General features: G+C 40.8%; 1 protein-coding gene across 1 annotated transcript in view; it reads left to right on the top strand.

The window, feature by feature from the left end:
- The window catches only part of LOC106874516 (uncharacterized), a 120878-nt gene that overhangs the window by 101250 nt on the left and 9171 nt on the right, over positions 1-10457 (top strand). Inside the window, exons 5-8 of the mRNA XM_052976891.1 lie at positions 2669-2704; positions 4746-4859; positions 6515-6658; positions 9462-9573. Of these exons, the coding sequence (XP_052832851.1) occupies positions 2669-2704; positions 4746-4859; positions 6515-6658; positions 9462-9573 (406 nt within the window). The remainder of the gene's footprint in view (positions 1-2668; positions 2705-4745; positions 4860-6514; positions 6659-9461; positions 9574-10457) is intronic.

Raw genomic sequence — 10457 nt, 5'->3', positions numbered from 1 at the left:
TTACTGGTGAGTCTTAATTGCTTTTTTCATGTTTTATCAGTTGATTAATTATGTTAATTACCTTGAGTTTTGTTTACTTGTTGAATTGTAAAGGCATAATACCAGTACATTGGTGGTGGATGGCGGGGGTGACAGCAATGGTGCTGGTGGTGGGGGGTGCATTATAATTATATATTATTAACCCTTTAATTGCAAAATTAAGTTTCGTGGTTACTCCAGTAATGATATTAAATATCTACTAAAAAAAATAGAATTGGCATTTTCTGCAAATTACATTACTTTAATAAACTTCATGTATTTCAACAAACAGAAAAATATTGGGTTGGTGCATAATTATTGCAGCTTTTTTTTCAACAAAGACAATAACAATATTTAACAAAAACATCTTTAAATGACAGTTTGACCGTCTGCCAAGCAAATGGGAAGCAGTAATTGATGTATTAGGTTGTCAAGAAAGTTCTTAATTTTGGTTTTAAATGATGTATTTTCAAATTAATTTTCGTTAAATTACTTTGACTTTATATATCATTTTAAAGCCCGTTTTTCACTCTATCTAATCGTGTTACTCTTTTTCTTTTTGAAGAATTAAGCCATTTTTTCCAGAATGTTGAATACATGGACAAAAAACAAATTCGCACAATTTTCTTATTCCAGTTCAAGCTAAGCCGAAAAGCTGCTGAAACAGCTCACAATATCAACGATGCGTTTGGCCCTGGAACCACTTATGAATGTACAACACAATGGTGGTTCAAGAAATTTCGTAGTGGTGACGAGAGCCTTGAAGATGATAAGTGTAGTGGTCGGCCATCGGATGTTGACAACGATCAACTAAGAGCCCTAGTCAAAGCCAATCCACGCACAACTGTCCAAGAGCTTGCTTCTGAATTAGACGTAACGTATACAACAATTTCCCACCACTTGAAAGAGATTGGAAAAACAAAAGTACTTCAGAAATGGGTGCTGCACGAATTGAAAGACAACCAAAAAAAAACACCGTTTTGAAGTGTCATCTTCCCTTCTTTTACGCAACAAGAACGATTGTGACTTATGATGAAAAATGGATTCTTTACGGCAACTGGCGACACTCAGCTCAGTGGTTGGACATCAACAAAGCTCCACAGAACTTCCCGAAACCAAAGTTGCACCAAAAGAAAGTCATGGTGACTGTTTGGTGGTCTGCGGCCGGTCTCATCCATCACAGCTTTTTGGATCCAGGCGAAACCATTATGGTGGAGTACTGTCAGCAAATGGATGAAATGCATAAGAAACTCCGACAACAACAGCCAGCCCTGGTCAATAGAAAAGGACCAATTCTTCTCCACGACAACGCTCGGCCATACGTTGCACAACTGACCCTGCAGAAGTTGAACGAATTGGGCTATGAAACTCTGCCTCATCCGCCATACACACCAGACCTCTCACCTACTGACTACCACTTTTCAAGCATCTCAACAACTTCCTGTGTGAGAAATGCTTCAAAAATCAAGACGATGCCAAACACACCTTCAATGAATTCATCACCATCAAAATGCAGGATTTTTACGCAACTGGCATAAATAAACTTGCTTAGCATTGGCCAAGGTGTTTTGATTCTGATGGTGTTTATTTCGATTAATAAAGTTTTGTTTGAGCCAAGATATGTGCATCTGAATTTAAAGGTTTAAAACCGCAAGGACTTTCTTGACAAGATGGTGAATATGCTCCGGAATAATCATTTAAAGATGTTTTTGTTACATGTTGTTTTTGTTGAAAAAAGCCGCAATAATTCCACACCAACCCAATAGTTTCAAACATGACATTCCTCAACAAAAAATAGATTGGTTTATAAAACTGCTTTCCATAGTTAAGGATAACGAAATTTTGAGCAGATATATTTCTGCAGAAAAGGGGGTTGAATCAACACAGAGCATTGGGCATATTTGTCCTTTTCTATACCATTGGCAGCAACCTGTCTCTGTCACACTCTTGGGTTACAAACTATATTAATACCTCATGGTATATGTCTCTCTTCCCTCATTCTTTTGTCTTTTATTTATTTCAGTCATTAGATTGTGGCCATGCTGGAGCAGTACCTTCAAAGGTTTTAGTCAAATAAACTGATCCCAATACTTAGGTTTCCCTTTTTTTTTTTTTTTTAGTCTGGTACTTATTCTACTGGTTTCTTTTGTTGAACCACTGATTTATGTGGGATCATAAACAAGTCAACATCATTTGTCAAACAATGGAGTTGGGGCAGTGGGGGGAATGCATACGCATGCACGCACGCGCGTGCACACACACACACACACACACACTCACAAAGTAATCCTTTCTCTGTATATAAATGCTTTCAGAAATAAATTTCATTTTAATGGCTCTGAGGAAGCTATCTAATATTGCACAAGCACCCATCTCTGAGTGCATTGCCTCTTATAACAGAAACAGCTGTCAGCTAATGAAAGTGATCACATAACTCTTATTCTTTCGACATTCTATAATTAATGTATACAACATGCTTCCACAGTTTCTGTCTACCAAATCCATTCTCAAAGTATTGGTTGGCTTGGAGCTATAATAGATGACACATGCATTAGAACTGAACCCAAAACCATGTGGTTGCAAAGCAAGTTTCTTATCCACACACCCATGCCTGCACCTATCTTTGATTTTTATTTTCTTTATTATGCAGTCTGGTGGAAAGAAGGAGCTGTCTTCTTTATGGCGGGTGAGTTTAATACAGTTGTCTCCCTTGATTAGTAACAATTTGACGGCTGGAGGAAAGGAAGGAAAAGACATAGATAACCAATATACCCATCATGACTACCTGTCTGATAAGGGTACACCAGGCACATGCCTCACAGTCATATGTGCGCACCGTGGTGATCTCGTATCAAGATAACCAGTGCATGACCTTGCGGGTGGAGCCCAGTTAGAATTTTCTTCAGGTTAAGTAGCCCATCCCACTCAAAAGGTTAGAATTTTTTTCAGGTTGAGTAGCCCATGCCACTCAAAGAGTCCCTTAATAAGGTTTGTTTAAGGATGATGAACAAAACGCCCATGTTTCCAGAGATGAGTTATCCAAACCCCAAAGAATTCCTCTCAACACATAGCTATGATGCACCCCACAACTATTTCTGCTCATGATCAGAGATGCACATATCGTCAGCCACTAGGGGATATGTTCAACTGGTTGGGGTCAAACAACTGACAAGCAAATCCGTGGTATTGAGTAGAATATTTGCCTGTAGCCCATCTTTTATACCAAGACAAAACAATGTTACATGATAACACTTCAAAAATCACTTAAGATCAGAAGCCATGAGAGCCACTGCCTGGTACGGCATCAGGGCATATTATTATTATTATTATTATTATTATTATTATTATTAAGGCAGTGACCTGGCAGGCTGGGTAAAATACTTTGCGACACTTCATCTGCATGTTTTGAGTTCAAATTCCGCTGAGGTTGACTGCCATTCATCTTTTCAAGGCTCATAGATTAAGTACCAGTGAAACACTGGGGTCAATGTAATCGACTTATCCCTTCCCCAAAAATTTCAGACCTTGCACCTATAGTAGAAAGGATTATTATTAGTAGTAGTATTTAGAGTATAAGGCAGTGACTTGGCAGAATCATTAGCATGCCAGGTAAAATGCTTTGCACCATTCCAGCTGTCTGTGTTCTGAGTTCAAATTCTACTGAGGTTGACTTTGCTTTTCATCCTTTCAGGTCAATAAAAAAAAGTACCAGACAAGCACTGGGGTTTAAGTGTAACCAAATTACCCCCTCCGTCCTAAATTGCTGGCCTTGTCTTGTGTCAAAATTTGAAATCAATATTATGTTTCAGAGTGGCTGATTGGTTGAATCAGAACATGAGTGAAAATCCATTTGGTTGTTGATGTTCTGAGTTCAAATCCTGCCAGAGTTAGCTTTGCCTTTCATCTCTCTGGGATCGATAAAATAAATCACTGATTACGTATTGGAGTTCAATATAATTGATGAACTACCCTCACCTCCCACTCCACCCCGTTTTTATGACTTTGTGGCTAATGTTAGAGACAAAAAAAATTTTTTGGGAAAAAAGAATACTTTGTGATATTTGTTCCAGCTCTGTACATTTTGAGTTCAAATCTTGCCAAGGTCAACTTAGCCTTTGATCCTTTCGAAGGATCGATCAAATGCAATACCAGTTGAGTTGCATTCGTTGTGCCACGGAGGGAGGCACATTTCAACTTAGAGTACACACGCACATATGTACACACACACAAATGCACTCATTCACAATAACATACATACATGCGATCAGACACACATACATTTCCATACACAATCATGTGCATAGACACATACAATCTCACACACACTCACATACACTTACGCATACATACACATACATACACACTCATACATACAAACATACACACACACACACACACACACACACACACTGGTGAGCTGGCAGAAACGTTAGCACACCGGGCAAAATGCTTAGCCTTATTTCGTCTGCCGCTATGTTCTGAGTTCAAATTCTGCCGAGGTCGACTTTGCCTTTCATCCTTTCGGGGTCGATTAAATAAGTACCAGTTATGCACTGGGGTCGATATAATCAACTTAATCCATGTTTGTCCCCTCTGTGTGTAGCCCCTTGTGGGTAGTAAAGAAATAACACACACATGCACATATACATTCACACATGCATACACAATCATATTGTGTTTCAATCTGGTTTTCTAATTCTTACTTTTCTCTTTCTTTCTTTCCCCAGGAAACCATTCCAAAGCTGAGCAAGTGCTGCATGAACAACTGACCCTGGTCGGAGAATCTGGACATCCAGCCGTCAGTTATATGCTAAACAACGTTGGACTTAATATTGAACGCTGTAAGAACCTGACGGCTTTCTTTTGGGTGTCAACATGATAGGCCCAGTCCAGACCCGACTCTGGGGTTAACAAGTTCGCTTCCCAACATATTTATCTAAACTAGTGGTTCCCGACTATTTTTCTACCTATGGACCAAGCAGTGCGTTGCTCCAGTCCACTCAGCTGTAACAGGGTCCCAGTTGTAACAGGATCCCATCTGTAACAGGGTCCCAGTTGTAACAGGGTTCCAGTTGTAACAGGGTCCCAGTTGTAACAGGGTTCCAGCTGTAAGAGGGTCCCAGCTATAACAGGGCCCCAGTTGTAACAGGGTTCCAGCTGTAACAGGGTCCCAGCTATAACAGGGCCCCAGTTGTAACAGGGGTCCCAGCTGTAGCTGGGAAATTAACCTAATGTCAGACCAAAGGGTCACATGTCCGTGAGGGTTGTAACCTCAGTCACTCGTACATCAATTCTAGAAGTGTGGGTTCGGGTGTTGGACTTGTGATCATAAGATTGTGGTTTCAATTCCTGGACCAGGTAATGCATTGTGTTTTTGAGCAATATACTTCATTTCACGCTGCTTCTGTCCACTCAACTGGTATAAATGAATTATCCTGCGATAGACTGGTGTCCCATTCAGGTGGGGAATTTTTATACGCCATGAAAACCATGAAACTGGCCCTTATGAGTCAGCATGTCTGAAGAAGGTAACTGTACCCCTTTATTTTTTAACCAATCCTAGAGCTTAGAACATGCTTTCAGTTCTTGGACCAAGCAGTGGGTTGTGTTCTTGAGCAAATCACTTCATTTCACATTGCACCAGTCCACTCAGCTGTAAAGAAGTACCAACCTTATAGCTGAGAAGCTAACTCTGCAATAGACCGGTGTCTCATTCAGAGGGGAGTGTTGTGATTGTCAGTCACTCATATGCCATGAAAATTGGGTTAAACTGTGTTCTTATGAGTCCTTCAGCACATGACAGGCCTAAGAAGGACGGGGCCAAGCCCTTGATCCCGACAGGTCCTCCAAGGCTGGGAGATTGTTGTGGTTGATATTCTTTTTTAAACTATTGTAGGTCAACACAATCTTCAGGAAAGACCTGAGCTAAAAGGAGGAGATTCCAGAGTGGGGAGGAAGGATTGGGTATAGTGTGTAATATGGGGAAAGAGAGGGGGGTGGTTTAACAAGGTGTGAAAGGTGGAGAGATCTGTGGGACAGGGGTGCCTGAGTTGTGGAGATACAAGACCAGCCAGCTCTGAGGAACAGAGGCCATTATAAGAGAGACAGAAAAGATTGAGAGAGAGGAGACTGTGCATCTGGGAATCAGGGGCTGGAGGATGAGGGACTGTTAGGGCTTGAATGCCTATCAGTCAAGGATCCCTTTTCTGGATGAGAGAAAGATTTTAAATGCCTGCAACAGTGGTGGTGGTAATGATGATGGGGAAGATGGCGATGGTCTGAGAGGGTGGTGGCAGTGGGGAGGATGAGAGAGGTGGTGGTGATGGTGGGACGAATGAGTTGAAGGATGTTGATTGTTGTTTCATCCCAAGAGATGAGATCAATTAGTTTGAAAAAGCAATAATCTTTATTCACAGCATCCGATTCTTCTCTCGACATTAACAAGTATTGAACTATGGCTTTTCCTTTCTTCCTTTCTTTCTTGTACCATTCACAGCTGGTGGTTTACCAAATTTGGCGTTGCAGTTCTATCTGTCTTCACTGTTCACCAAAAGAAGCATCTCTTGTGTGCAAGAACACATTCTGGTTCCAACATTGTGCAATGTTGCCGGACAGTTTTCCAAGAACAAACATCGACATGGTGAGTCACTGGTTAGATGCTGCTACTGCTCCTTGCTTTGCTTGTCATCAGTTTATTCCTGCAACTCACTCCTACTCCTCTCCCTCCTGCTCCTCCTCATCATCATTAACATCATCGTCATCAATGCCATCATTGTCATCGTCATCATCACCAACATCATCATCATTGCCATTATCATCGTTGTCGTCGTCATCACCACCATCAACGTCATCATCACCAACATCATCAGCATTGCCACCATCATCGTTATTGCCATTATCATCGTCATCGTCATCACCACCATCAAAATCATTATCATCACCGTCAGCATCATCATCATCATCACCATCATCATCATGAATGTCATTATTGTCATCATCCCACTCATTCTCCTCCATCATTATCATCATCATTACTGTTGTAATTGCTTGCTAATGAAACATGAGGACGTTGATTAGATATGGCAGTGTTAATTAGCATGAAAAGAGAAAAATGGCCAAGTCTTAGCAACATTAAAGAAACATCCCATACTCTGTGTGTGTAACTCTTTATTGTTTTCCATGACCCCATTTTGACAGGGGAAGGTCAAATGATACATAGGAAGCAGTAAAGAGATTTGATCTCACATTGTTGGGGTTCACAGTTTTAAACAACACGTGACAGTAATACATCATACTACATATTCATTTACCCTTCAGCAACACCTTCACAATACAACTACTAACCTCTAGCACAGTGTAGGTGTATCATGTCATGGTATGAGTTATCTCCCTTGTAGTGGCAGGAGAAACAACTCTGAAGAAAAGTTAAAATGGTGACTCGAGATTTTTCTTCACTTGTGCCAGTGGCACGTGAAAAGACATTCGAGCGAGTTCGTTGCCAGTACCACTGCACTGGCTCCTGTGCGGGTGGCACGTAAAATACACCATTTTGAGCGTGGCCGTTGCCAGTACCTCCTAACTGGCCTTCGTGCCGGAGGCATGTAAAAGCACCCACTATACTCTTGGAGTGGTTGGCATTAGGAAGGGCATCCAGCTGTAGAAACTCTGCCAGATCAGATTGGAGCCTGGTGTAGCCTCCTGGTTTGCCAGTCCTCAGTCAAATCGTCCAACCCATGCTAGCATGGAAAGCGGACGTTAAACGATGTGCTTGTGAAGACCTGTCAAACCAACTGAAATCGTAGTTGTGGCCGATGCTGGTGTCACATGAATGACACCCATGCCAGTGGCACATAAAAAGCACCCACTACACTCTTGGAGTGGTTAGTGGCGTTGGGAAGGGCATCTAGCTGTAGATACCACGCCAAATCAGACTGGAACCTGGTGCAGCTTGCCCAGCTTAGCAGTTTTCAGTCAAATTGTCCAACCCATGCCAGCATGGAAAACGGACGTTAAATGATGATGATGATGATGATGATGATGACAATCAGAATGCAAAGCACAGAGTGGTGCGAGATGGTTGTGAACTGTAAATAGTTTCAATTCTGGACAGGAAAGAGAAGTATGAACACTCAATCTGCACGGAGACACTGGATTCATAAAATGACAGAAAAGAATAGAAATCACTGTGTGCATGATGTTAAACAAGTGATGTGGTGGTCTGCATACCATGTCTGACACCACTATCATGCAGCTTTCTTGTTTTGTTCTTGCTTCTTTTCTTTTCATTTTCCATTATCAACAGATTTATCTCCCTTTACACACCACTCTCCTTTTTCATTCTCCATATCCATCCATGTCTCTCTCTCTCTCACACGCACGCACACTTTTCTTCATCCCCTCTTCCTCTTCAAGTAAAAAATTCCTCAAGGTGGTGCTCCAGCATGGCCACAGTCTACCGACTGAAACAAGTAAAAGGGAAAAGATAACAAACGGATTAATTAATCAATTTGGCCTCTTTATCTGCCTTGCTCGTTATTTTTGAGATTTTCAACCATCACTGTCAACTAATTGTTTTCCATGACCCCAACTAATTGTCAACTAATTGTTTGGATAACTCACTTGATTAATCTTATTAAACACAATAATATTACACCCATGACAGTTTGCTGCATTTGGGGGGGGGGGTTATGCTCCTATTTTTCCTATTTCATCTTCTCTTTTCCTCCCCCTCCCCCTCCTCCTCTTTTTTTCTAGCTCTCTGCTCACACCAATCTGATTATCATATGTACTAAGATCTCTCTCTCTCTCTCTCTCTCTCTCTCTCTTTCTCTGTGTATCTGTCTACCTTTCTATATCTCTATATCTGTTTGTCATTTTTTTATCTCTGTATCTATCTCTCTCTCTATTTGTCTGTCTAGCTATCCATCCATTTATTTACCTCTTATCCATTTATCTGCCTCTATCTATCTATGTCTCTCTCTTTTTCTCTCTATTTCTATATATTTATCTCTCTCTCTCTCTCAATGTCCATCTATCTATCTATCTATCTACCTGTCTCTATCTAAGTCCTTCTCTCTCTCTCTCTCTCTCTCTCTCTCTCTCTCTCTCTCTCTTTTTCTATTAATCTATCTCAATGTCCACTCGTCTATCTCTCCCCATCTATTTGTCTTTATCTATCTATCTATCTTTCTATCTATCTACCTTATCTTTCTATCTATCTATCTATCTCTTTATCTCTGTCTTTATATATTTATCTATCTATCTATCTATGTCTCTCTCTCTTTTTCTCTATCTCTATTTTTATTTATTTCTCTCTCTCTCTCCTCTCTCTCTCTCTCCTCTCTCCTCTCTTTATTTCCCTTTTGCTCTTTCTTTTTCTCTCTCTCTATATATTTTTATGTCTCTCTCTCTCTTTATCTCTTGCTATCTCTCTCTTCCACTAGATTTAGCCCTGAACTTCTTACAAGAAGCAAAAGAGATCCGCACACGAATTGGCTGGGTTCACCCCTACACGGCACTGGTGATGTGGAATATTGGCATGGTGAACATGAGAAAGTAAGGCTTTCATCTAATTTCTGTTGGTGTGAAGAGGTGGGGGGGTTACTGTGTGGGTAGTTTGAGTGTTACAACAGTAGGTCGTTGAAGTGGTGGTGGTGAAGGCAGTTGGAGGGTGGGAGCTGGGTGCATTGTAGCAATGGGGGAAGAGGGCAGCAGCGGTCATAGTGGTGGTGGTGGCAGCAGTGGTGGGAATATTCAGCAATCACTAAATGTAGCAATTCACTAGAATATTACCCACATGATTTAAAAAAAAAAAATCTAACCAATCACAGCTCCGCCTAAACACCTGTATAAATTCAGCACACCTTAGCTACTTAACCAGAGAGCTTTGGGATGCAGCAGAAAGAGCAGAGAGATGGCAGACAGCTGCTGACATCAATCACAGCAAATGATCAATGGCAGCTAATGCTCTGACTGCTATTACAATTACACCAAGAACAATAACATTCAAACTCTCTCAATATTTTGTTGTCTGTTGTAATGACAGTATTTGATTTTGGTTTTTGTGTACAAGAAAATAAAAATTCTGTTATCGAGAGTCTCAATGGATTTTTCCATTTTCCTCTTCTTCATACAGAGTTCTCAGTGTAAACCATAAATGTGTTTCAAAGATTCAGAAAGTAGCTCTCTAAAGAACTTTGAAATGATGCATGTAAACTGGGAGAGTTTACATGCAATGAATCAACGACAATGAAAGAGTAAAATCCGAAAAGGTGCTGTTTTAGAGAATTACTATTTGTAAATCTCACAACGATCAGTGACTAGCTGTCACTTTGAAAACCATATATTTCGAACGGGAATTTGGCAGTGTCATCTCTAGCCGAACTGTTATTCTGTGCTGATGAAGGGAAATAACCTAGATATTGTTTTGAGCTGAGGGG

This window comes from Octopus bimaculoides, chromosome 26 (genome assembly GCF_001194135.2).
Source record: "Octopus bimaculoides isolate UCB-OBI-ISO-001 chromosome 26, ASM119413v2, whole genome shotgun sequence".
Taxonomy (NCBI): domain Eukaryota; kingdom Metazoa; phylum Mollusca; class Cephalopoda; order Octopoda; family Octopodidae; genus Octopus; species Octopus bimaculoides.
Note: the sequence above shows the minus strand (reverse complement) of the source record. Positions and strands in the feature narration are given on the sequence as shown.